The sequence below is a fragment of the Lolium perenne genome, chromosome 1 (genome assembly GCF_019359855.2).
Source record: "Lolium perenne isolate Kyuss_39 chromosome 1, Kyuss_2.0, whole genome shotgun sequence".
NCBI lineage: Eukaryota > Viridiplantae > Streptophyta > Magnoliopsida > Poales > Poaceae > Lolium > Lolium perenne.
Genome location: NC_067244.2, coordinates 235,680,386 through 235,707,318, shown reverse-complemented (window position 1 = coordinate 235,707,318; position 26,933 = coordinate 235,680,386). Strand labels below are relative to the sequence as shown.

The 26,933-nt window shown below is 46.3% G+C and overlaps 3 protein-coding genes and 1 long non-coding RNA gene across 5 annotated transcripts; all 4 read right to left on the bottom strand.

Annotated features, from left to right (window-relative positions):
- Nucleotides 1-7,953: 7,953 nt before the first annotated feature.
- Nucleotides 7,954-11,973, bottom strand: LOC127325664 (calcineurin B-like protein 4). 2 transcript variants are annotated; one of them, XM_051352482.2, is made up of 8 exons: nt 11,680-11,973; nt 11,481-11,563; nt 11,323-11,382; nt 11,110-11,218; nt 10,960-11,012; nt 10,827-10,854; nt 10,562-10,674; nt 7,954-8,429 (listed from the first exon to the last, which is right to left on the bottom strand). In XM_051352482.2, exons 1-8 carry the CDS (start codon nt 11,780-11,782, stop codon nt 8,286-8,288), a joined length of 693 nt encoding a protein of 230 aa, XP_051208442.1. In that variant the 5' UTR covers nt 11,783-11,973; the 3' UTR covers nt 7,954-8,285. The 2 variants fall into 2 exon arrangements, with proteins under 2 accessions (XP_051208442.1, XP_051208446.1); XM_051352486.2 differs by having other exon boundaries at nt 10,774-10,854; nt 11,680-11,971.
- A 3,664-nt stretch (nt 11,974-15,637) lies between these two features.
- On the bottom strand, nt 15,638-17,161 carry LOC127325675 (calcineurin B-like protein 4). The gene is made up of 4 exons (XM_051352493.2): nt 17,014-17,161; nt 16,830-16,910; nt 16,630-16,742; nt 15,638-16,061 (listed from the first exon to the last, which is right to left on the bottom strand). Exons 2-4 carry the CDS (start codon nt 16,899-16,901, stop codon nt 15,992-15,994), a joined length of 255 nt encoding a protein of 84 aa, XP_051208453.1. The 5' UTR covers nt 16,902-16,910; nt 17,014-17,161; the 3' UTR covers nt 15,638-15,991.
- Nucleotides 17,162-17,743: 582 nt separating this feature from the next.
- On the bottom strand, nt 17,744-18,970 carry LOC127325659 (uncharacterized). The gene is made up of 4 exons (XM_051352477.2): nt 18,726-18,970; nt 18,430-18,645; nt 18,241-18,361; nt 17,744-17,961 (listed from the first exon to the last, which is right to left on the bottom strand). The coding sequence occupies exons 2-4, from the start codon at nt 18,637-18,639 to the stop codon at nt 17,888-17,890; spliced, it is 405 nt and encodes a 134-aa protein (XP_051208437.2). The 5' UTR covers nt 18,640-18,645; nt 18,726-18,970; the 3' UTR covers nt 17,744-17,887.
- Nucleotides 18,971-21,172: 2,202 nt separating this feature from the next.
- LOC127337562 (uncharacterized) lies at nt 21,173-22,028 on the bottom strand. The gene is made up of 3 exons (XR_011750673.1): nt 21,945-22,028; nt 21,752-21,866; nt 21,173-21,666 (listed from the first exon to the last, which is right to left on the bottom strand). It is a non-coding gene; the product is annotated as an uncharacterized lncRNA (long non-coding RNA).
- Between the last annotated feature and the right edge of the window lie 4,905 nt (nt 22,029-26,933).

The window sequence follows — 26,933 nt, the reverse complement described above, 5'->3', positions numbered from 1 at the left end:
TTTGCAAATCTTTACTTCTCCATCTTCGATGTACTCGCGAATCGAGTGGTAACGCAGCTTGATATGCTTCAGCCTCTTGTGTGACCTTGGCTCTTGTGCATTGGCGATGGTACCCATGTTATCACAGTAAATGATTAATGGGTCCAATGCACTAGGAACCACACCGAGCTCTACAATGAACCTCTTCATCCATACCGCTTCTGATGAAGCCTCTGAAGCCGCTATGTACTCTGATTCTGTTGAAGACTTCGTCACCGTGCACTGCTTCGAGCTTGCCCAGCTTCATCGCAGCACCATTCAATATAAACACGTACCCAGACTGTGACTTAGAGTCATCAGGATCAGTGTTCCAACTTGCATCGGTGTAACCACTTACAACGAGCTCTCGGTCACCTCCATAACAAAGAAACATATCCTTAGTTCTTTTCAAGTACTTCAGGATATTCTTGACCGCTGTCCAGTGTTCCATTCCTGGATCACTTTGATATCTGCTAGTCAAACTAACAGCATGTGCTATATCCGGTCTAGTACATAGCATGGCATACATGATAGATCCTACTGCCGAGGCATAGGGGATATTACTCATCCTTTCTCTTTCTTCTGCCGTAGCCGGTCCTTGGGTCTTACTCAAGACCTTGCCTGGTAACATAGGTAAGAACCCTTTCTTACTTCCGTCCATTCTAAACTTCTTTAGAATCTTGTCCAGGTATGTACTCTGTGATAGCCCTATTAGGCGTCTTGATCTATCTCTATAAATCTTGATGCCTAATATGTACGATGCTTCACCAAGGTCTTTCATTGAAAAACTATTATTCAAATAACCTTTTACACTGCTTAATAGTTCTATATCATTCCCGATCAATAATATGTCATCTACATATAATATCAGGAATGCTACAGAGCTCCCACTCACTTTCTTGTAAATACAGGCCTCTCCATGACACTGTATAAACCCGAAATCTTTGATCACCTTATCAAAGCGTCGGTTCCAACTTCTTGATGCTTGCTTCAGTCCATAGATTGAACGCTGAAGTTTGCATACTTTGTCAGCATTTTTAGGATCGACAAAACCTTTGGGTTGTACCATATACAACTCTTCCTCAATGTCTCCATTAAGGAACGCCGTTTTGACATCCATCTGCGAAATCTCATAATCGAAAAATGCAGCTTTTTGCTAACAAAATCCTCACAGATTTTAGCTTTGCTACAGGTGAGAAAGTCTCATCGTAGTCAACTCCTTGAATTTGTCGGAAACCCTTTGCGACAAGTCGAGCTTTATAGACAGTAATATTACCATCAGCATCTGTTTTTCTCTTGAAGATCCATTTATTCTCGACAGCCTTTCGGCTATCAGGTAAGTCTACCAAAGTCCACACTTTGTTATCATACATGGATCCCATTTCGGATTTCATGGCTTCTTGCCATTTGTTGGAATCTGGGCTCATCATCGCTTCTTCATACGTCGCAGGGTCCTCATCATTGTTATCCACAATCATGACATTTAGACAAGGATCATACCAATCAGGAGTGGCACATTCCCTTGTCGATCTACGAGGTTCAGTAGTTTCCTCGTTCGAAGTTTCATGATCATTATCATTAGCTTCCTCTGTTGCCGGTGTAGGCGGTACAGGTACAACTTCCGGTACTGCGCTACTCTCATCAACGAGTATAGATTCATCAATCTCATCGAGTTCTACTTTTCTTCCAGTCACTTCTTTAGTGAGAAATTCTTTCTCAAGAAAGGTTCCGTTCTTAGCAACAAAGATTTTGCCTTCGGATCTGTGATAGAAAGTGTACCCTATAGTTTCCTTAGGGTATCCTATGAAGACGCATTTCTCCGCTTTGGGTTCTAGCTTGTCCGGTTGTAACTTCTTTACATAGGCTTCGCAACCCCAAACTTTCAGGAATGACAGCTTAGGTTTCTTATTAAACCATAATTCATACGGTGTCGTTTCTACGGATTTTGATGGTGCTCTATTTAAAGTGAATGCGGCTGTCTCTAATGCATAACTCCAAAATGATAACGGCAAATCAGTAAGAGACATCATAGAATGAACCATATCTAAGAGAGTTCGATTACGACGTTCGGACACACCGTTCCGTTGTGGTGTTCCCGGCGGTGTCAATTGTGAAAGTATTCCGCATTTCTTTAAATGCATGCCAAACTCATAACTCAGATATTCACCTCCACGATCAGATCGTAGAAATTTAATCTTCTTGTTAGGTTGATTTTCTACTTCACTTTGGAATTCCTTAAACTTCTCGAAAGTTTCGGATTTATGTTTCATGAAATAGATATACCCATATCTACTCAGATCATCTGTGAAGGTCAGAACATAACGATAACCACCGCGCGATGCTACGCTCATTGGTCCGCACACATCGGTATGTATGATTTCCAATAAGTCAGTAGCTCGCTCCATCATACCAGAAAATGGAGTCTTAGTCATTTTTCCCATTAGACATGCTTCGCATCTATCAAGTGACTCAAAGTCAAGTGATTCAAGTAATCCATCGGTATGGAGTTTCTTCATGCGTTTCACTCCAATATGACCAAGACGACAGTGCCACATATAAGTAGAATTATCATTCAATTTAATTCGCTTAGCATCAATGTTATGTATATGCGTATCACTACTATCGAGATCTAACAGAAATAAGCCATTCTTTTATGGTGCTCGACCATAAAAGATATTATTCATAAAAATAGAACAACCATTATTCTCAGACTTGAATGAATAACCGTCTTGCATTAAACAAGATCCAGATATAATGTTCATGCTCAACGCGGGTACAAAATAACAATTATTTAGGCTTAAAACTAATCCCGAAGGTAGATGTAGAGGAAGTGTGCCGACAGCGATCACATTGACCTTGGATCCATTTCCAACGCGCATCGTCACTTCATCTTTCAATAGTCTTCGTTTATTCTTTAGTTCCTGTTTCGAGTTACAAATATGAGCAACCGAACCAGTATCAAATACCCAGGTACTAGAACGAGAACCAGTGAGATAAACATCTATAACATGTATATCAGATATACCTTCTTTCTTCTTCTTGACAAGGCCGCTCTTCAGATCAGCCAGATACTTGGAGCAATTACGCTTCCAGTGTCCCTTCTCCTTGCAGTAATAGCACTCAGCATCAGGCTTAGGGCCGTTCTTAGGTTTCATAGGAGGCGTGGCAGCTTTCTTGCCACCCTTCTTGAATTTTCCCTTAGACTTGCCTGTTTCTTGAAAGCGGTGGTCTTGTTGACCATCAACACTTGGTGCTCTTTCTTGATCTCAATCTCAGCAGCTTTTAGCATGCCAAAGAGTTCAGGTAACTCCTTGTTCATGTTCTGCATATTGTAGTTTATCACAAAGTTCTTGTAACTTGGTGGCAGTGATTGAAGGACACGATTAATCCCCAGTCTATTAGGAATCACTATTCCCAAGTCACTGAGTTTCTTCGCATGCCCGGTCATGGCGAGCATGTGCTCACTAACGGAGCTGCCTTCTTCCATCATACATCTGAAGAAATGTTTCGATGCTTCATAGCATTCTATGGCTGCATGAGTCTCAAAAATAGCTTTCAGCTCTTTCATCAACTCATGAGGATCGTGGTGCTCAAAACGTTTTTGAAGATCGGATTCCAGACTGCACAGGATGGCACACTGAACTTGAGAGTACCGAGTTTTCCGAGTCTCGTAAACAGCTTTTACTTCATCGGTTTCAGTTTTTGCAGGAGGGTCACCTAGCGGTGCATCAAGCACATATTGCAGATTTTCGCCAGAGAGGAAGATCCTCACATGACGGAACCAGTCGGTGAAGTTGCTACCGTTGCTCTTAAGTTTTTCTTTCTCTAGGAACTGGTTAAAATTGATTGGGGATGCCATCTCTACAACATATATTTGCAAAAGTTTAGACTAAGTTTATGACAAATTGAGTTCAAATTTTAATTCAACATAATTAAAAATCTAGGTGAACTCCCACTCAAAACAATATCCCTCGCATTGTCTTAGTGATCACACGAACCAAATCCACCGCACCTAAGTCCGATCATCATGAGACAAGGTGTGATTTCAATGGCGAACACTCAAAGTGTTCATCATATCAACCATATGATTCATGCTCTACCTTTCGGTATCACGTGTTCCGAGACCATGTCTGTACATGCTAGGCTCGTCAAGGCCACCTTAGTATCCGCATGTGCAAAACTGTCTTGCACCCGTTGTAAGTACTTGTTGATTCTATCACACCCGATCATCACGAGATGCTTCGAACCGACAAGTCTTGGTAACGGTGCTACTAAGGATGAACACTTTATTATCTTGAGATTTTAGTGAGGGATCATCTTATAATGCTACCGTCGCGATCTAAGCAAAATAAGATGCATAAAAAGGATTAACATCACATGCAGTTCATATGTGATATGATATGGCCCTTTTGTCTTTGCGCCTTTGATCTTCATCTCCAAAGCACGGACATGATCTCCATCATCTTCGGGCATGATCTCCATCATCGTCGGCGTAGCTTCAAGGTCAATGACGCCGTCTTCATGATTGTCCTCCATGTAGCAACTATTACAACTACTTTGAAATACTACTCAACATAAAATTTAAAGACAACCATAAGGCTCCTGCCGGTTGCCACAATACAATAATGATCATCTCATACATATTCATCATCACATTATGGCCATATCACATCACCAAACCCTGCAAAAACAAGTTAGACGTCTCTAATTTGGTTTGCATATTTTACGTGGTTTAGGGTTTTCGAGAGAGATCTAATCTACCTACGAACATGAACCACAACGTTGATACTAATGTTTTCAATAGAAGAGTAAATTGAATCTTCACTATAGTAGGAGAGACAGACACCCGCAAAGCCTCTTATGCAATACAAGTTGCATGTCGAACGAGGAACAAGTCTCATGAACGCAGTCATGTAAAGTTAGTCCGAGCCGCTTCATCCCACTATGCCACAAAGATGCAAAGTACTCAAACTAAAGATAATAAGAGCATCAACGCCCACAAAACCATTGTGTTCTACTCATGCAACCATCTATGCATAGACACGGCTCTGGTACCACTGTAGGATAACGTTGCATAGAAAACAAAAATTTTCCTACCGCGAACACGCAATCCAAGCCAAGATGCAATCTAGAAGACGGTAGCAACGAGGGGATTATCGAGTCTCACCCTTGAAGAGATTCCAAAGCCTACAAGATGAGGCTCTTGTTGCTGCGGTAGACGTTCACTTGCCGCTTGCAAAATCGCGTAGAAGATCTTGATCACCGGCGCCACGAACGGGCAGCACCTCCGTACTCAGTCACACTTTCGGTTGTTGATGAAGACGACGTCCACCTCACCGTTCCAGCGGGCAGCGGAAGTAGTAGCTCCTCTTGAATCCGACAGCACGACGGCGTGGTGTCGATGGTGATGGAGAAACCCGGCGGAGCTTCGCTAAGCGTGCGGGATGTGGTGGAGGAGAGAGGCCGCTAGGGTTTGGGAGAGGGGGGCGCCGGCCACTAAGGGGTGCGGCCACCTTGGTGGTTCTTAGGTGGCCGGCCCCCTCCCCTTGGCCCCTCATTATATAGGTGGAAGCCCCAAGTGTTGGACTATAAGTCTCCGAATAAGACCCGAACCCAAAACCTTCCATGTGATAGGGAAACCTACCCAAGGTGGGAATCCCACTTGGGTGGGATTCCCCCCTTCCATGTGGGGGGGTGGCCGGCCCCCATAGGGGGAGTCCACTTGGGACTCCTCCCCCTCTAGGGTTGGCCGGCCATGGAGGTGGAGTCCCTCCGGGACTCCACCTTCCTTGGTGGTTTCTTCCGGACTTTTCTAGAACCTTCTAGAACCTTCCATAGAACCTTCCGGATCATTTTAATTCACATAAAATGACATCCTATATATGAATCTTATTCTCCGGACCATTCCGGAACTCCTCGTGATGTCCGGGATCTCATCCGGGACTCCGAACAAATATTCGAACTCCATTCCATATTCAAGTTCTACCATTTCAACATCCAACTTTAAGTGTGTCACCCTACGGTTCGCGAACTATGCGGACATGGTTGAGTACTCACTCCGACCAATAACCAATAGCGGGATCTGGAGATCCATAATGGCTCCCACATATTCAACGATGACTTTAGTGATCGAATGAACCATTCACATACGATACCAATTCCCTTTGTCACGCGATATTTTACTTGTCCGAGGTTTGATCTTCGGTATCACTCTATACCTTGTTCAACCTCGTCTCCTGACAAGTACTCTTTACTCGTACCGTGGTATGTGGTCTCTTATGAACTTATTCATATGCTTGCAAGACATTAGACGACATTCCACCGAGAGGGCCCAGAGTATATCTATCCGTCATCGGGATGGACAAATCCCACTGTTGATCCATATGCCTCAACTCATACTTTTCGGATACTTAATCCCACCTTTATAACCACCCATTTACGCAGTGGCGTTTAGTGTAATCAAAGTACCTTTCCGGTATAAGTGATTTACATGATCTCATGGTCATAAGGACTAGGTAACTATGTATCGAAAGCTTATAGCAAATAACTTAATGACGAGATCTTATGCTACGCTTAATTGGGTGTGTCCATTACATCATTCATACAATGACATAACCTTGTTATTAATAACATCCAATGTTCATGATTATGAAACTAATCATCCATTAATCAACAAGCTAGTTAAGAGGCATACTAGGGACTCTTTGTTGTTTACATATCACACATGTACTAATGTTTCGGTTAATACAATTATAGCATGACATATAAATATTTATCATAAACATAAAGATATAAATAATAACCACTTTATTATTGCCTCTAGGGCATATCTCCTTCAGATCGAGCCTGAGCAATCTGATACCAGATGTTATGGTTGCTAGGGTTTGAGCGGGGAAGAGAGAGAGCTGCGAGGGTGTGAGACAGCCGGCCGCGGGGATCCTTTCCCACGGCCGGGCAAGAGGGAAGGGATTTCCTTCTTAATTCTTGCTTGATTAGATTGATACATCTCCTCTCCATATATAGAGAGGTTTACTTGACTCCCAAGCAAGGCTTACTTGACCCCTAAGCAAACCCTAAGACTAACGGGCCTAGGCCCATTACGTACTCTAACAGTCGCCCTTCCTCGTCAGAGTACAGGGACGTCGCGGGCAGAGAGCTTGTGCAGGCAGCATCATTGGTAGGTGGGGAGGCGGCAGCAATGGCGGCTAGGTGGGGTAGCCGCTCAGGAGAAAGGCATCAGCAGGAACCACGGTGGGATTGCGGCATTACAGGATGAGGCCGCAGTTGGGGAAGCACCGAGGGCGCCGATGGGAAGGCGTTGTTTTTTAGGAGGACGGCGGTGGTCTAGCGGCTCGAGTGGAGCGGGCGCCCGAGGCAGAAAGATGTCAGGTGTGGTGGAATGACGGTGTCGAGGGGAGAGGAGGCGGCGGCTGGCGGGGCAACGGAACCATCTCGGAAAAAAATAGGGGCTGATCAGCAATCTTATTGTGCGAGGTGGTTTCTCTTGTTCTCTCGAGACGGGCGCGTGAATCTTGGGTGGGGAGAACAGATGGATGTAGACCGTATAATAGGCGTTGATAGACGGTCACGATTTAATTTTCCTACGGCACTTCGTGCCTTTATAAGTAGTAGTAGATTTTAGACTGTCTACTATTTTTTGACAAAGACCATATATTAATATTGTGAAGATACTAACTACACGCAGCCTCTGCAACAACGCATTGTTCTAGCGGCGTTACGGATGCACACAACTAGAAAAAAAAAGAATTACTAGAAAAGAAATATCCCGCTAGAGTGATCTATTTCTTGGAGCAACCGAACTAACACCACCGGGACAACACCAGAAGTCCAACAAAGTCATCACTCTCAAAATAATGCATTCAGTAAAGACATTGCCAGACACAACCAAGACTATCCACCGAGATTGTCTACTAATGATGAAACTACTAAACTATATATGATTTCAGAAGTTCTTGTAATTAAGGTTTTATAAGAAATCATATCACACCTCCTACTGTTAAGCATATAATTTTGAAAATAGCTCATCTTTAGTAAACATAAAAAATCTCTCTCTATCAATGAAGACCAAGAACAACACGCTTGTCCTGAGCAAAAAAGACCATGGAAGCTCGAGGGGCGCACGCTCGTAAATCTAAAAAAAAAGTAGTTTCTATAGTCTTGATTCTCGTTATTTACTCCCTCTAACCAGAAACCATTGTCTTGTTATCATCTGAAGCTTTCCCGCTATCAGAATTCGTTCTATTGTCCTATTTCTGTTTCGGACTGGCTGGGAGTGCCATAGCTGAACCGGCCATATCACACCGATGATCATGCCTTTCCTGTTTGTTGATCTGCTCTAATCTTCGACTTCTGAATGCATTACAAAGCTCGGAAATGCCGTGGTAATGTCCCTGAACAACACAAACGACATCACTAATAGAGTAAGTTGAAATGTAAAGGCAAGAATCTTTTCTATATATCTTGTATGGTTTGCAAGATTCAACATCATAGGAATTTTTATACGGGTTACTTTGTATGCAATTCCAAAGGAAAGTTTATCTGAGAATTCTGGCATGCGCATAATGTTTATATGGGTCTTTTTTTTGTTTTGTGGTATGCCCAAACAACTCGTAGAGAAATGCCAAGATGGGAAATCCACTATAGGAGGAACTTCATGTTGCCGGAAAATCACTCTTACAATGGCAATACTCAAATCTTTATTCGATACTTCAACTTAGTGTATACTTAATATCAATGGGGCTACCTCACTACATAATGACCTTCTCATGGCCATCCTTAAGCATTAATGTTTGGTTTTTATTTTGCAATGGGGACATACCCTGGCCTACTCCCTCTGTCGGAGAATAAATGTAGCTTTCTTTTTTTAGAGCTCAAACATTTTAAATTTAACAACAAAAAATACACAAAAATAACAACATCTGTGACATCAGATTACTATATTATTAAACTACATGTCTCAGATGTATCTACCAGTATTATTTTAGCTTATAACTGCTACTACTTTCTTCTATGGTGTTGGTCAAAGATAAAGTTTGACTTAAGACATGTCTAAACATACACTTATTTGTGGAGGTAGACAGCATGCATCAATTCAGCCTCACATTAATGTTGATAATCCTCCACTTCCTTTCTTATTTCTTCATTCTTCTTTAGCTTACGCAGGAGGGGGTAAAACCCTTATTTCTACGTACAAATACGCTGGATATATGACCAGTCTCATAGTTTTAGCCATCCTACTACTCATATATCTATACCTATATATAAAGAAAATAAGGTTTCTTGTTCGTACATATTTACCAGGATAGCCACCGCCAAGTGTAAAAAGATTCCTTAAAAGGTTTATAGGAAGAGTCGAGCCCCGTCGCCAGCTCAAACTTCTTACGTCGTGTGCTCCGGATCGCCTGCTCAAACTTCTCTCCATCACATGTAGTATCAGGACTCGGTCGGATAAGAGACCGGCATGAACTTAATTATCCATACCAACCTTTCTCTAGCCTAAATATATAGGAGCCAACCATGATTGCCCTACATCAATTATGATCGAAATCGGGCGTTCAAGCTAGGAGCACCGACACCCAGCGCTTCCATCGCCTAGACAGTCCCGTCAAGAGCTCACCGGCAACTCCACAGTTCGGCGTCCTAAAGAGGGAGACGGGAAAGCAGGGTCTCAGGGTTTTCTTGATGGAAGCAATAGAAGGGGGTCTCTCAGGATTCGACCTCGGTATGGCAGCCGCGCTCTAGGCGTCATCCTCATTTGCAAAGAGGCAATGTCGTCTGAGAGAGAGGGGCGTACTTCTAGAAAGGAAATCGGGAGTGTTCTCTATCATAGCTGCTGAAACTGAATGAAGCACACGCTCTGGACTTCCGGTTAGGCTTTCTGGCTTTGGGCTTTCTGTCGCGCGGGTGAAGGCCGCCGGCTTCCGGAGGTAGGGTAGGGTAAGATGCAGCCAAAAGTTCCCTAAGACTGGGTAGCGGGAAATTTGAGAAAGGGTAGAGTAGGATGTGGCATCCTTATAAGGGAGAAAGGGGAAAGGAAGGTGTAGCACCATTAGCAAGGAACGGGAATGGACCAATGCGCGGGTTGAAGGTGGAGAGCGGAAAGGCAGGCTACGCGGTAGGGTGACGCGCTGCGAAAAACTGTTAACCCGTAGCAACGTACGGGCAAATTTCCTAGTTAATTCTAAAATTTACTATAATGGCTATTCTAGAGTCCTCTCATATATCCTCCACATGTACAATCTCCAAAATTATTCTTCTAGAAGCTTCTTTTAACTTCCTCAATAATTTGGGAACCTCCAGAATATTCTGAAATATGCATGGCTTATTCTCAACACAGCTGGAATATTACAGGCTAGTGTGTTCTAAATTTCCGCAGAATATAATATGGCATGATATCCTATACATTTGTTTCTGTGTTTTTAGAATCCATTGAACCAACGAGTCCCTTAAAATTCTGAAGAGACAAAAGGAAACTGCATGTGACAACTAAATAAGTAGTACTAGAACAGATGAGAGTACTCACTGGAGATAGGGGAGCGACATGTTCCTCAGTGACGCTGGGTTCTTCTTGACAAACTCCTCCCACTCCTGTGGGTCTATCCTGCCATCGCCATTCGAGTCGGCTTGATTGAATGTCTGACTCGGTCCAAAAGGAGCAGCAGAGTATATTTTAGAAGGAAGAATAAAATAGTTCCCAAAGACTCAATGCTGGGAGAGAGGTATGTTGTTAACTACATTGTCAACGATCTCCTTCACAGCTGTGTCTGAAAGAGATAGGTCCGACTCACCCAGAAGTGCCAAGACCATCTCCTTGAGCTGTTTCAAGAGTCAACACAATCTGTTAGCTGAAATTCAGGGTCACTCATGGAAATTGCAAATTCCAGCCTATAGATAAGTTGAATGGGTGTTTGAATGATTTACCTCTTCCTTCTCGATGTAACCTGTGCCTCTTAAATCATATAACTTGAATGCAACTGCAAAGAGGATGAAACCAAACAGAAAATGCTGATCTATTTGGTAAGAAACCAATATTAATGGACAGCAGAGGGGAATGGGCAACAAAATTTATACACTTAGTCTTCTCTGATTCCGATGCTTTTGGGTGGAATGTGCTGAGCGATCGCACGAACTCCCCGAACTCGATCACCCCGTTTCGCTTCAGATCAAACATATCGAACACCTGCCAGCCAAGATGGAAAGCAGACCGATAATCATACGGCCTTGCTCGTGCAAAATCATGAATTCAGGATAGGAAAGGAGGAGACACATGAAGTGTTCTCTTACCCTGTCCGCGAAGAGATTTGATCCTCTGCTGTTCCTGAACAAGGCGAGCCGGAACTGCTCCTGCTCAACGGCAACAAAACAAGAACCCACACAAGATGAGCGTAACCTATAGCTGGGAGGGGGAGACAAGATTGGGTAGAGAGATTTATCTCTGTTACCTTGTGGATGAGGCCATCCTTGATGGCGGAGAAGCTGAGCGTCTTGTAGAGCTCGTACAGCGCCTCCACCTCGTTCACCGTGACTGCAAATCATCCGCACGAATTCAGAAAGCAACGTCGTCAATTTTCACTTTCAGCTCAGTAACAGAACCAGAGGAGTACTATTATCAGGAGGCAGGAGCTGAGAATGCGTGCTCACATGAGGTCTGGGCGGCGAGGACGGCGGGGTCCTCGTACCCCGGCGCGCGCTTGACCTTGGGCCGCCTCTTCGACGATGAAGACGACGACGACACGCCGCCCATCCTATGCGCCGGGACGGTACGCCCGCTCCGTCCGCTCTGTCCTCTCCACGCGCCGTCGATGAAATGATTGATTGCCACCCGGCGAGACGACGACGGCTCTCCGACCCTGCCTTTGTACTGGGTCTCCGTCTCTCTGTCCCCTGGCCGTGGCGCCGTTTAGTAATGGCGACTCAATCGGTCAAATGGTTTTTGCCGCGGCGTACACTTCCCACTGGAGATCCGATCCCATCCCCTCCCCTCCGCTGCGCCCTCCCTGTCTCCGTCGGCGGATCTCCGGTCGCCATTGCATTATCTGTTTTCTTTATGTTATCCGTTGCTTTGACAATGGGAATATATGGCGATGGTGTTTTTTGTTTTTGGAACGCTGGATGCTCGATCGGCCTCTCTTCATGTATCCATCTCGGCGGCGTCTATGTAGTTGGGCGGCTGCTGCAGGTTAGGGTGGTTGCATGAAATCCTAGAGATTGTTTTGTATTTCTCGATTTTTTTAGGATATTATCTGCAAATTTAGGATAATATATTATCCCGGTTTCTTTTTTAGTTTTCGCATGTGTTGCTTCATGTAACTTGATTTTTTTAATAATAAAATATGTGGTTGTTTTAAAAGAAAATATTGCGAAGATACCAATTAGATTCACCCTCTACAACAATGTAGTGCCATAATGATAGTACGGATATACACAACTAGAAAAAAGAATACGATCAAAACAACACCAGAAGTCAAACTTCTTCAAAAGCGACGTATCTAAGAAAGAAACAGTGCACAGGCATCATCGTCGACCGATCATAGATCATAGGTTTTTCATCCTGGAGAAAATTCTCTCTCACAAAACAGTACCTTCAACAAGGCAATTGCTAGGTACAACCAATTAAGGTAAGATCTTGGATTTGCATTATGATTTTTCTTTATATTATTATCCATGCGATGCAAACCTGCAAACTTACACCAAAGATTCTGATTAATATACGTGAGGTACTTTGAATTTACCAATATACTCCACTTGAACGGTCACCTACGTGTCCGCGTGTGAAAAATAGATGAAATTGGCAACCCCCTCCTTTTCGAAAACTTGGTGAAAAATAATTTGTATCTGCAAATTTTTATTTGTAAAATGGTCTCTTTGCATAAGGAAGGGCGGTGTGCTAGAGGGCATGACACCCTGGAATGTGATGTCATGCTAGATAGTATTATGCCTTGGTTGGGGCGTCATATTGTCCGGCATGCATGCTATCAAGTACGACGGCCCACGATGGGCGAGAGGTCGTGACGGGATTGCACAGAACGATCGATGTTAGTTGTTGTTATAATCAAGACATGCAAATATAAAGAAGAAAGATTAAACGAACACAAGAACACAACGATTTTAAAAGACAAGTGTAAACAACAAGGGAGCCAGCAAAACGTCAATATTGTGGGAGAATTTACATAGTGTGGTGGGTGTTGCAATCTTGGTTGAGGTAGCCAGACGTGGGAAAGCCATGGTCGAGGTTGTCGCTATCGGTGTCGAAATAATCGCACATGAAGTCGTGGACGCAGGGAAGCGCTACGCAGTCTTGGGCGCAGAGTGGTGCTGGTGATGAAGACGTGGACTTGATCAAGGCAGTCATCAAAGAGGGTGTCCATCCTGAAGATGATCTAGTCAAAACCACTAGAAGTGAGGCGCCACACCGGGTTTGCAAAGTCTAGGGACACGTCGGGGATGAAGGCTCGTGACGATGTTGCTAACACGGAGCAGGCGTAGAATGGGACCAGTACACACGTCGCGACATGTTAGAGAGACTAGTAGAGGAGGCCTCCATCCAAATACTTCGTCGTAGGTTTGTTTGCAAAGGAACAAGCTTGCCTTGCTCCCAGTATGGAGGGTTCGGAGACTTTGGCTAGACACCGGAGACTCTAGACCAGAGACTCTGGTCCTTCCTACATTGATGTCTTTTAGGCTGGAGACTACGGTCCTTCTGGCTACCGACACAGTGAAGGCCATGGACTTCAGGATAATTTGCCTACAACGGCTATATTGTTGACCTTCTTCCCAAGGGCTCATTGCTTATTCTTAGTGTCTTTCCTTCATTGTTGACCTTGAGAGCTTGCACTAAATCCTTATTTCTCATATAATTCTTGCATATACTTGAGGGAAAAGCGAGAGGATATCTAGATGTACATTTCCGTCAATCAATATCCTCTTTAAGTGAGAGGAACCTAGTTGATCTAGATCTTGGAGTTATTTGTGGATTTCATTTGTTCTTCCTCTCTTATTTCCCCAATAGCTTTTGCAGCATTGCTGGAATTTGAGAGAGAAGGATTTGAGCACCTTGTGTGTTCTTGTCATTGCATTTGGTGCATCGGTTTGAATTCTCCAAGGCGATACCTGGAAGTGAAAGTTTCGTGAGCTATTTACGTGATTTTACTTGAGTTTGTTCCTCTTGGTTCCTTAGACCCTAGAAGGTTTATAGACCTTGATGGTGATTCTTGAGGCTTCCAATTAAGTTGTGGAGATTGCTTCAATTTTGAGTCCTTTTGTGGTGATTTCGTGGGAGTTCTTGCGAGTCTCCAAATATGTTATGGAGATTTCCCAAGCTTGTGCTGGTTTGATGACCACCCTCAAGATTTCATAGTGGATCGAGGATTTCCCTTTTGGTGGAAAAGCTAGTGGAGAATACGGTGAGACATTGTGGAGTTTGGAGAGCATTGTGCCTCCGCAACGCTCCAATGGAGATTAGCACCCGCAAGGGTGCGAACTTCGGGATACATCATCATCCCCGCGTGCCTCGGTTATTCCTATATACATGAACTTGTCCTTGAAGTTATATATCCTGCTATCACCTTGTTGCTTTTCTTGCTTAGCATAAGTTGTTGGTACACATAGGTGAACCTAGTTTATATAGGTTTTGTGCTTGAAAAATTAAACGCAATTTTTTATTTCACAATTGTTAATCCCATCTCAATAAGTTCGAGCCCGCCTATTCACCCCGCTAGGCATTATTTTTCCTTTAAGTTTCAGCTCGTGTTATTCAAGGTTATGAAGATCTAATCTCTCTCGTTGCTTGCATCTTCAATATTAGATTTCAGCTCTCCTAGATTGAATATTAATTTTAATTCGCAACTCGTAGGATTTTTTGGTTCCTATGCCGCAAATCCCACCAACTTCGCCCACATGTCTCCACATGCCACAAGATTGGCAGTGCCGGTCTCTAGGCGGTGGCTTTGACAGTCCGTGAATCCCCAAACCTGCTCCACTGGAATCCCCAAAATGCCCATAACAAGACCATTGGTACCAAAAACATAAGGGGCAATACATTCAGTGTCAGTGTTAAATCCTCATGTAATCCATACGGCCACTCCACTCATTTCTCATGTTCATCCTCTGGTGACGATGCAGAGCAATAGTCATGGGCGTGCTCAACTCCATCCGCTTCTCTAGCCATAGGTCATTGGTTTCTCAATACCAACAGCTTCAGAGGTCGAGGATGAAGGCAGCATGTAGTTTATTAGTTTATTTGCTCGTATTCGAGTGGCTTGGTTTCTAGCTAGAATGGTGGACCAAGTGAAGATCGATATTGTAGGTTCGGATGGAGTATCAGAAAGAGAAGCATGGTGATTGATGTTAGTATTAATGATGATTATTGTTCAAGCATTTCTGGTACATGCCCCTCTCCCGTAGACGATAAGTTAAGAAAAAAGGACGATAAGGTAAGAAGGCAATGTGCATTATTTTTCTTGTGTAGCGATGTACCGAGTAAAAAGAACTAAGCCATGCCGCGAGAAAATCTGGAAACAGTGTGAGGTGGGCGGCCATGTGAGCATAAAAGGTGGGCCAAATGTACACCACGACACGAGTGGTTTAAAGACCATTCCTCTGACGTGAAAGTTGCACACTAATGATAACATCTGAGATATGTGTCATAAAATCATACAATTGGAATTTTTGTTCAAGTTTCATGTTTTGTTGATTGGAGATGGTCAAAATTGAACCTCCAAGTACCCTACGTGAAAAATACAAGGCTTATCAGGCAACTAGTATCTACACTAACTGTAAAAAGAAAATATATGTGTGGCTATCCCTTTTGAGACACTAACCACATATAATATTTCCTTCGGTTCTCCTTGGACTATTCAGTTGTAGCACACTTCTGAATGCGCTGACTTCCAGCATGTTCAAGGCCCACATAGCTCAACAAATATAGCATGTTACTGATAATGTATTTTTTTTCTTATTTGAGTCCACTACAATCTTCAACTCCTGAATACATCACGAAGCTCGGAAAGGCTGTTGTAATGTCCCTGCACAAGAACAATGACAACAATAGTAAATCACTTGAAATGTAAAGCGCACGAAGATATGCAATAATGTCTAACCTAATTACAGGGTTACTCATCTAAATTGGCTAGATGCCTAAATATGCGCCCTTGTGTATTAAAAAAAGCACATAGAAATCGCAAATTGTATACACCACCCATGGTGGCACACCCTTCCTCCAAATTGAGATCAAGTGCCTTGACAGAGCCAAGACACCTATAAATAGTGTGGTGTCTTGCCCCCTTTTCTAGTCGTTGGATTGAGAATAGGTTGTCTGATGAACCTCAACAGTGGAACGCTACAAGACCCATATACATGACAGTTGCTTCGTCATTTCATCTACGGTATGTATGGTACAGGACCATCTGCAATACGTCTGCTACTTAATCTTGTATGTCCATTATCCAACGGCTAAGTCGACAAGGCACCACACCGTTCACCGGTGACTTGCCTCTATTAAGTCACGGGATTTCAATTCCCTTCAAATGGACCCAAAAGGGTAAAAGCACGATCAGAAGTGAACAGTAGAGGGGAAAAAAGATGACTACTCACTCGAGATAGGGTAGTGACATGTTCCTCAGGCATGCCGGGTTTTTCTTGACAAACTCCTCCCATTCCTTGGGATCTATCATGCCATCTCCATTCGAGTCTGCTTGATTGAATGTCTGACAGTCGAAAAGTACATGCATGTTAAAACGAACGAAAACAGCTCTGAAGATTGAATGATTGGCAAGAAGTATCTTGGTAATTACATTGTCGATGATCTCCTCGACGGCGAAATCCGAGAGACGTAGGTTGGCCTCATCGAGAATTGCCATGACCATTTCCCTAATCTGCTTCGACAGTTTCAGTCAAACGTGTTAACGGGAAATTCAGAAAAACTCTTAGATATAGATCATGGATTTACGCGGTAGAATGTGTGGGTAAATGGTTTACCTCTTCTTTCTCGATGAAGCCAGTTCCTCTTAAATCGTACAGTTTGAACGCGACTGCAGAAGAGGATGGAAGCAAACACAAAATGTATATGCTGATTGGTTTTGTACGCAACAGAATGAGGATGAACAGGCAGGTAAGTTAGGCATACGTACACGCCACTACGGCAGAACAGTGCGTTGCCGTGCAGCCAAAACGCACGGCAAAGGCCCAAATATGCTCGGCAAAGCCTTTGCCGAGCGCGCTTGCACGGCAAAGATTGCTCGGCAATGAACCGCCCGGCAAAGCCGTCTTTGCCGTGCGCCGCGCGGAAGAGGCACGGCAAAGGCCTTTGCCGTGCGAACCGGCTTTGCCGTGCGCTGGGACAGCGTTGCCGTGCGTGTGTGGTTGCCGTGCGCCTTGAGTGTTTGCCGTGCGGCCGGCTTTGCCGTGTGCTCCGCCCCCATCCCGCACGGCAAAGAGGAGACGTTGCCGTGCACTTCCACTTCTCCCCGCACGGCAAAGATGGTACAGCAGAAACTGCCCCAGCCGCGCAGTGCACAGCAGGGCAACCTTTGCCGTGTGTATGTGCACGGCAAAGGCCTTCTTTGCCGTGTGCATGTGTCTTTGCCGTGTGCATATGCACGGCAAAGGTGCTGAAAAAATTCCAGATTTTTTCTGTTTCTCATTAATCCCTGCATATACAATTCACAAATACAAATATATATCCAGATCCATATATAGCATAACATATAGAGTATTTGCACATCATCAACAACAAAGTTCATACATAATATAGTCCATACAATAGTCCAACAACATAGAATGATCCAAATAGCACAATCCAACAACAAAGTCTCCAACATAGAATTGCACAACAAAGTTCATACAACCAACATCAACCTTCTCCATTTCCGTCTCCACCTCCTTGTCCTTCTCCACCTCCTTGTCCTTCTCCACCTCCTTGTCCTCCTACAATTTCGTTGATGCATAAGTGGCATAGAATGACTAAAATTGACATGTAAGACATGGAAGAACTAGAATTGACATGGAATGGCTAAAATTGAACATAATCGCTAGAATTTGGATGAAATGGCTAAAATTCAACATAATGGCTAAGGATGACATGGAATGGCTAAAATTAACATGGAATAGGTAAAATTGAACATACTGGCTAAAATTGACATGGTTGAATGGCTAAAATTCACAAGTGACATGGTATGGAAGAATTAGAAGTGTAGGAGAACTCACCTAGAAACTGCTGCAGGCTCCGGATGATGCCCGTATTGTTGACGGTCAAGCCAGGTGTCAGCGGGCTCTGACTTGGCGCTTGCTGGAGGAGCGCCATCACAGCCGGATCGGGCGTGGGGATCTGCAATATCCAAAGTTCGGTTAGACAACAAACAAGATTGAGACGGAGATATTAAGTTAACCACTTACAAAATGTGGGAACATAGGAGGACACGACGTGCTAGGACCACTACTCCCCGGTGGTGAAGTCAGCACGGTCTGGTTCATGAACATCTGCTGGAACATCTGCTGCTGTTGTTGCATCTGCTGCAACATCTGATGCTGCATCTGCATGTTCTCCCTAAGCTGCTGCTGCATCTGCATCTGCTCCTCTTGGTGCCTCCGTTCCCTTTCTTCCATCTCCGCCTACGTTGTGTTGCCGCGATGTCAGTAACATTGCAATGGAAAACATGTAATGAAGCGTAGAGGATCGACGAAGAACTTACCCGTAACTTCTCGATAGCTAGGTCCGAAGCCCGTGGGCGGGTCTCTACCCGAGGCTGCTCGCTCGTACGCCCACGACGGATCTGGCGTAGAGATGGAATGGTACTTGGGTCGACTAACCCGTCAGCAATCCATAGGCGGCCACCCTTCTTGCCTTGTCCCGCAAGCACCGCAACCTCAACGTCAAACTCTTCGGTGGTTGGGTCGGCGTCTTCGCCGTGCTTGTCCTTGAACTTCGAGCGGTACGCGCCACTGCAGCCCTCCGCTAGGTCGTTGACCCACAAGGACCCCGTTTCGGGATGCGGCTCCTTCCTGGTCTTCGACTTTTGGAAAAAGCCAAACAAGTTTGGTGCCACGCCTGTCTTCACTTCCTGCAAAAGAGTACATGCAATTAAGTGAAGAGGGAGACACTTGCGGGGCTAGCAATAACATAAAACGAAAGAATGAAGAAACCACTTGCTCACCTCATCCTGCAAGGTAAGGGCCAAGTTCTTGCTGCCCAGGACATGTGATCCACCTCCCATCTCTGAACGCTTCTGCTTGCCCTCCTCGTGCTTCCGGCGTACTCGCGGGATGTCCACCATATGACCATCGCAAGAAAGCACGCCCTGTCTTCCCGACGTGCGAGGAGGGTGCTACATACACAAGATAGACCCATTATTAGAACATAAACTACATGAAAATGCGGAAATAAATAACACATCGATGCTAATACCTGCAGGTACTGCCATGGTGCCATGAGCGTATCCCGACAATCAGCCTTACTCATCCAAACTTTGCGCTCGGCGTGCCAGTCGCGGACGCACTGGACACGTGCCTCGTAGTGCATGCCAGTCACCCTCACCCTGCACAACTCGTGTAAGATAACGTCGCACGCAATTTCCTTGCCCTCAGCCCTCTTGAAGTATTTCTGCAACCATGCACATAGGTAAAATAAGATGAATTAGAGCAACTATTGGTAGCCAAGAAGTGTTTGAATGCTAAGAAGCCAAAAGTCACGTACCCAGAAGTGGCGGACAACCCGCTCTTGCATGTTTTCGTACTTGCCGCTAGGATCTTCCGCGTAGCTGTAGTGCTTCCAAGTCCAAGCCACGTCGCGGCCACCGGTAGGGAGATTGACAATCCCAGGAAATGCTTCCTAATTATGCCTCCAAGGATGTTCGGGTACTCACGTGTCGGCTTCCTCCTCGGGTCGCCATACTTGAACATGCTGCACAACGAAATGCCAAAATCAGTATGCATGTGATAAAAATATGTATAATGATAAAAATTTCAATAATGGAATGCCAAAATCAGCATGTACCTCTTTCCAAATGGGCACGAGAACAACATCGCGGAAGGCCCAAGTTTTTAGCTTGGGGAGTTTCGTAATCCCGCGCCTATACGGCTTCTTGTCCCGTGGTTCCAGCCTCTCCTCGGCTGCAACGTACACCTCCTCCACCGGCGGAGACCAAACTAGGGTCGGGTCTAGCTCCTGCGGCATACCCCCCAGCCCCTCATCCTCCTCGAGGTCCTCCCCACCGTCCTCCCCACCGTCCTCCCCACCGTCCTCCCCACCGTCCTCCCCACTGTCCTCCCCACCGTCCTCCCCACCGTCCTCCCCACCGGCCTCCTCGTCCTGCCCACCGTGCTCCTCACCGTCCTCCTCGTCCTCCCCACCCCACTGCTCCTCGTCAACATCCTCGGCTGGGGGCGGCCTAGGAGAAGAAGTCTGAAGTCGCCGTGGCTGGGCATTCTTCCTCCGTGGTGGAGGGCTAGGAGGAGCGCTAGGAGGACGTGTCTGCGACGACGAACCACTCGAAAGTCCCACAAGCTCAGCCACGGCCTTGATCTTCTTTTTGAAACCTCCCTTTCTTTTTCTTGGCGGCATGTTTCAATCACCTGCAAACACAATGAAAAGAGTGGTTTATTAGTATGCAATGTAAACAGATGAATATTAGTGAAATCAACAATAAATAGCACATAGTTCAGTACATAGATCATAGTTTATTACAAATAGCACATAGTACATTACATAGGATAGCCTCACAATTACAACTACATAGATCATAGTTTATTACAAATAACACATAGTTCAGTACATATATAGGATAGCCTCACAATTACAACTACATAGATCAGTAGCCTATGTCGACATCCGTAATCGGACCACATGTTTCATCATCATCAGGCTCAGCGAACCAATAATCATCGATGAAACCTGGAGGTGGTCCATTTGGATCTAGGTCAACGCCTGCTTTGAACGCCTCGAGCAAACTAAGGTCTTCTACGGCACACACATCCTCAGCTTCATATTCTTCATTGTCTTCCTCCATAACCGCATCTTCTTCTTGCTCATCGTCTACGACCATGTTATCAACAACGGCCGACAAGTCGATAGTGAAATGACGGGGAGCCCTTCTTCTTGATAAAAATCAACGAGTCCTTGTTGAGGGGTCTGTGGCGGTAATCGTCCTTGTTTGGCGGGGGTGGCCTAATGCGTGAAGGAACCGTCATCACAACATCCCATCCATGTAGACGTTTGGTCGGGTTTCGGCACGCGTACGGGAGATAGAATACTTGGAAGGCTTGGGTGGCCAAAATGTACACGTCCTCTCCCTTATAAACAGAGCTTCTTTCAACTTCGACCAATCCAATTTCAGGATCCCGTCTCACGCGGCGTGGGTCGAACCAATGGCATTTGAATACGACGGGATTTAGCCCTTTGTCAAACCCGTAATTCAGCTCGTATATACCCTCGACTCTTCCATAGTAATGGAGTCCATCATCACCTTGACATACCACCCCGCTATTTATTGTCTTCTTGTTTGGACGGCTTGTTGTGTATTGATGGGTCTGGAAGCGATACCCGTTCACGTCATAAGAATTGAACGAGTCGACGGAATGGTTGAAGCCCCTAGCAATTTTTCGTAGCAAGGGATTCATGTCTTTGTCAGTTCTTGCCTACAAGATTAGGACGACAAGTTTAGAACAAGAAATGTCGGCCGAAATGTCGACAGTGTACAAACAAATTTGGATAGGATAGTACCAAACCACAGAACCAGCTACTGAAACCGTGACCGCCGCCCTTATCGAAAATATCCTTGGATTCTTCCGAGGTAGGATCCCTGTGGGTATACCTCCAATATTTAGCCGTGAATTGTCTACAACAGTGAACGGAGGAAGAGTTAGCCACGAACATACGATGAATGTTTGCGAATAACTAAATGGTTAGCACTTACTTGATGTACGGCTTCACTTCCACCATGGTGTTCAAGACATATGAGTGGATCAACTCCCGCTCATGTAAATTCGTTGTGTACGGCTTGAGCCACTTGACTTGCCGCCAAGCCCTATGAAGATGCTAAGCTTGGGTACATCTTCATTGTTGGCGGCATTGTAACGGAGGACCGGGTTGTGCTTTGTGGGAATGTTGGGATCATAGTGCTTAGTGGTGAAGTTTGCCACCTCCACGTTCGGGACTGCCTCGGCTATGGATGCTTCGATCTTGCATTTATTGCCGGTCATCGACGAAGCTTTTGTGTTTCTCTCTCGGGACCAAACTGCCAACGGCCCAATTCGGCCCCCCTTTAAGCATTCCTTCGCGAGGTGGAGGATCATATGTTGCATCGGATTAAAGAACGCTGGAGGAAAGATCTTCTCTAGATCGCAAAGCAACATGGGTGCCTGTTCATCCAGCTTCTCAATCACTTTAGTGTCTAACTCCCTAGCACAAATCAGCGGAAGAAATAACTCAACCTCGCTAGCACTCGCCAAGTCTTCTCGGGGACATAGCCTCGAATCATCACCGGCATTATCCGCTCAATCCATACGTGGTAGTCATGACTCTTCGGTCCTTGTACTCGCAACGTTTCAATGTTAAGACCCCTCATCCGGTTGGCTGCGAACCCATCGGGGAAAAACAAGGAGTCCTTCATCCATTGGAAGACCTCCCTTTTTTGGGCCTTTGTGAGGCGAACGGAGCGTGTGGCTTAGTCCAAGTTTTTGGCACCTTGAGGTGGCTTCATGTTCAACTCGGCCTATCGCACAACTTTTCTTGGTCAATTCGAGCCTTTATGTTATCCTTCGTCTTCTCGGTGTCCACTATGGTGCTCCAAATGGCTTCACCGATATTCTTCTCGGTGTGCATTACATCAATGTTATGCGGGAGCTCCGAAACTCAAAGTAAGGAAGCTTCCGGAAGCACGGCTTGTGGGTCCATTGGTGTGTCTCCCCATATCCCAAGAAACCATTCCCATCGGGGTTAGGCTGGAGAGCGTCTAACTCGGCCTTGGTTTCTGTCCGGTCTTCGGAATTGGCTTCGGTGCATGGACAACGCGGCCTTTTTTGAAGCTCTTTACATCACTCCTGTATTCATGGCTCTGCTCAAGGAACTGTCGAGCTTCATCAAAGCAGGAATACTTGCCACCCTTGTTTAGCCAGAAGAAAGTCACGGCTTGCCTGCACTCCGGACAAGGCCACTTCCCATGTGTACACCACCCGCAGAACAAAGCACGTCTTTGGCAAGTCATGCGAGACGTGTGGTACCGGACATACATATCGAAGTGTTCCTTCTTTGCCGCGTCATAAGTTCGGATCCCGCGATCTTCCCACCCAAGAAGCAAGTCATCAATCGGTGGTTCCGGATACACGTTCATGTTCTTACCCGGTATTTCGGTCCTGGGATTATCATCGACACAAACATGTACTCGATCTCGTGCGTACGCCGTGGGTAGGTTCGGGGGAATAACAAACACCGGCCAACAAGCGTATACCGCAGCCGACATACCATATGGATTGAACCCATCGGTTGATATCGCAATTGCTACGCTCCTCGGGTCACCGGCTTTCGGGGATATTTCTTGACAAAGTTCTTCCATGCAGTACCATCCGACGGATGTATCATCTTGCCACTGTCTGGTCTGATCCCTTCTACAGCCCACCTCATATGTTGGGCAGTATCATCGGTCATGAAGAGCCGCTGGATCCTCGGAAGGACCGGAAGATAGCGGAGGATATTCTTGGCAACCGTGGTCCGCCTCTTCGACCATCACCATTGGTGTCAACCTCAAAGTACCTAGAGCTATTGCAATGGATGCAATAGTTTGTGTTAGCATGCTCCTCTACGAATAGCATGCATCCCTTTGGACAAGCGTGTATCTGCTGAGATGACATCTTGAGGTCACTGAGCAATTTTTTCGAATAGTAGAAGTTTTGCGGCAAGAGGTGCCCTTTCGGCAGAATGCTGCCAACGAGGACCAGAAGTTCATCGAACCCATCTCTGCACAGATTCCTGTGGCACTTAAAGGCCAAAAGGCGAGCGATGGCATCTAGTTGGGTAACATCTGTATTTACGTGTAGGGGTTTCTGCGAAGCAAACAAAGCCTCGTAATACTTCTTTGTGTTTTCCTCCGGCTCCTCACTTGTCTCCGCATCCCTAGATGTCTCCGCCTCTACATGAGGGCTTTCAGGCACATTACCATTAGCCAAGTTCTCTAGGCACCTATCAAACCCAACATCATATTCTCTCGTAGGCTGAATCTGCCGCACCTCCTTCCTAGCACGTTTCTTCGCCTTTTCTCCATGAAAAGTCCAAATCTTGTAGGACGGTTTGAACCCGGACTTGATCAGGTGAAGACTCATAGTTTCCTTGTCCTGTGTTTTTTGGTTGTTGCACTTACTACAAGGGCAAAAAACTGTCCTGGGTCTGCTAGGGATGTCAAACGCTCTGTCCACGAACTGCTTGGTCTTTTCTCCCCATTCCTCAGTATATTTCCACGGACCAATTCTGCCATCGTACATCCAGTCACGATTATCCATCCTCTAACCAGCACCAAAACAGACAAACTTAGAATTTTTATCAAACATGATCCGCATTTTAATTTTTCCTTTTTTACGCATGCATCAACCTGAATCTCTACTAGGTGGGCTCCTAGCAGCCGCCGGATCCGTAGATTGAGTACGTTCTCCCTGCTCTACCCTGATCCGAGTCAGGATTTCGGCAGCACCTCCCCGCTGCTCTCCCGATACACGTCTCGCCAAAAAGCCGAGAGGGGTGTGCATCCGGAGAACAACGGGGAGGCGCTGCCGAAATCCTGACTCGGATCGGGGTAGAGCAGGGAGAACGTACCCAACTACGCATCCGCTGACTGTCCCGATAAATGCCGTAAGAGTTACGCTTCATAATATGCGAGACCACTAATGCATATTTATCCGCGTAACCCTTACGGTCGGGAAGAGACGCCTAGGTAACGCGACATACTTGGTGATCTAGACCAAAAAAAAACCTAGGTACGAGAGAGGCGAACGGATTCTCACCCTCGAAGCGTGATCGACAGCCGGCGAAGAAGATCCGGGACGCCCCCTCAAAGACCCCCGCGACGCCGCCCCCCGGGTCCACCTCGAAGAAGATCCGGACGCCCTCGAGACCCTCGCGACGCCGCCCCCCGTGTCCTCCTCGAAGCATCGCCTGCATAGCGACAAAATGAATTACTAATTATTGCAAGCGAACACAATTTATTTGACAACTATTACTATCACATTATAATCGGAGGAGGGCCGGGGCACACACACATTTCACAACTTTTACCGCAGCACATTACATTTTTTTCTTCTATATTGGCCTATTTCTAACCTATTTTAAAAAATCCTACACTAAATTTCATTTTTAAAATTCGTACACTAAATCCTACACTAGATCCTACACTAATTAACTACACTAAATCCTACACTAACCTAACTAACCTTGGCAGGGGGCTTGGAGGCAGGGCGGATGGTGGCCACGGCGGGAGGAGGGGACCTGGCGGCGGGAGGAGGTGACCTGGCGGCGTCGGGAGGCGGGATGAGCTGGCCTGGCGCGGCGGAGGAGGGGGCCCGGCGCGGGAGGAGGTGGCCTGGACGGGGAGGGGGGGCCCTGCGTGGAGGGTGCCCTGCGCGGGGGTGGAGGGGGGCCTGGCGCGGGGGAGGAGGGGGGCCTGGTGCGGTGGTGGCGGAGGCGAGGCGGCGACGAGGCGAGGCGGCGGCGGGGCAGAGCTTGAGCGCGGCGGCGGCACGCGGGGCAGGGCGAGGCGGCGACGAGGCGAGGCCGCGGCGGGGGCAGGGCGAGGCGGCGGGGGGGCAGGGCGAGGCGGCGATGAGGCGACGCGGCGGCGCGGCGCGATGGCGGGTCGCGCTTGGCGGTGGCGGCACGCGGGGGCAGGGTCTTGGCGGCGGCGGCGCGGGCAGCTGGTGAGGAGCGCGTGTGTGGAGGCGATGTGTGGATGAGGCCGGTCGGCCCGAGCCGCGCGCGTGGATAACGTTTCGGCAGCTTTGCCGAGCGGCACCTCTTTGCCGTGTGCCTAAGGGCTTTGCCGTGCGCTTAGAGGCTTTGCCGTGCACTTCCGCACGGCAAAGGATTCTTTGCCGTGCAACAGAGCCTTTGCCGTGCGCCTCTGCACGGCAAACAACTCTTTGCCGTGCAATACTGTCTTTGCTGTGCGCTTTGGCACGGTAAAATTGTTTTTTCACCATTTTAATACTCGGTAAAATTCAAATCTATTTCAAAATTATATTAAACATGTCTTTTAACATGTATATTGTTTAATAATGTAATTATCATGATATTTAAAAACTACCGGGATGGAGCCTCGATCGAAGAAATCGATCTAGGGGTAGATCGAGACCGCCGTTATCGGGGGTATACGGGTCGAGCGTGCGCGTGTGTGGATGAGGATGGCTACAGTGTGCCAAAGTGTGTCAAACCTAGCTTTCCATGTGTATATGGCCTAAACAAAACTAAACCTATCAAAAAGTATGTTGGTGGAACCTCGCGCGGAGAAATCTAGGGGGGTAGACCCCCCGAGGCACGCAGACCGCCGTTATCGGGGGGAACGACCGCCGGGGCACCGGAATGCCACCAAAACTTGCAAGTGGACCTAGGATATGTGTGAAAGTGTGTTGGAAGGTGTGATTCACCAAATGGTGCAAGGCATAGCTCCCATGTGTGGCATTCCTCTCTTTCGGGCATAACACTTGGAAGATTCCTCGACTTGTAGGTTGAAGTGTCCCGCCGCGGGTATACCGGTGGCTATAGTGTGCCAAAGTGTGTCAAAACTAGCTTTCCATGTGTATATGGCCTAAACAAAACTAAACCTATCAAAAAGTATGTTGGTGGAACCTCGCGCGGAGAAATCTAGGGGGGTAGACCCCCCGAGGCACGCAGACCGCCGTTATATGGGGGGAACGACCGCCGG

Bases quoted from the DNA above. Each gene is read 5' to 3' on its own strand.
- LOC127325659 (XM_051352477.2), bottom strand. From the start codon at position 18,639: ATGGAAGAAAGGGAACGGAGGCACCAAGAGGAGCAGATGCAGATGCAG. The intron at 18,362-18,429 runs GTAAGTGGTTAA...TGGATATTGCAG, and splicing joins CTCCTATGTTCCCACATTTT to ATCCCCACGCCCGATCCGGC. The intron at 17,962-18,240 runs GTGAGTTCTCCT...ACGAAATTGTAG, and splicing joins GAGCCTGCAGCAGTTTCTAG to GAGGACAAGGAGGTGGAGAA.
- LOC127325664 (XM_051352482.2), bottom strand. From the start codon at position 11,782: ATGGGCGGCGTGTCGTCGTCGTCTTCATCGTCGAAGAGGCGGCCCAAG. The intron at 11,219-11,322 runs GTAAGAGAACAC...CTTGGCTGGCAG, and splicing joins CAAATCTCTTCGCGGACAGG to GTGTTCGATATGTTTGATCT. The intron at 8,430-10,561 runs GTGAGTACTCTC...TGTGTTGTTCAG, and splicing joins ATGTCGCTCCCCTATCTCCA to GGACATTACCACGGCATTTC.
- LOC127325675 (XM_051352493.2), bottom strand. From the start codon at position 16,901: ATGGTCATGGCAATTCTCGATGAGGCCAACCTACGTCTCTCGGATTTC. The intron at 16,743-16,829 runs GTAATTACCAAG...TTCGACTGTCAG, and splicing joins TCGAGGAGATCATCGACAAT to ACATTCAATCAAGCAGACTC. The intron at 16,062-16,629 runs GTGAGTAGTCAT...GTTCTTGTGCAG, and splicing joins ATGTCACTACCCTATCTCGA to GGACATTACAACAGCCTTTC.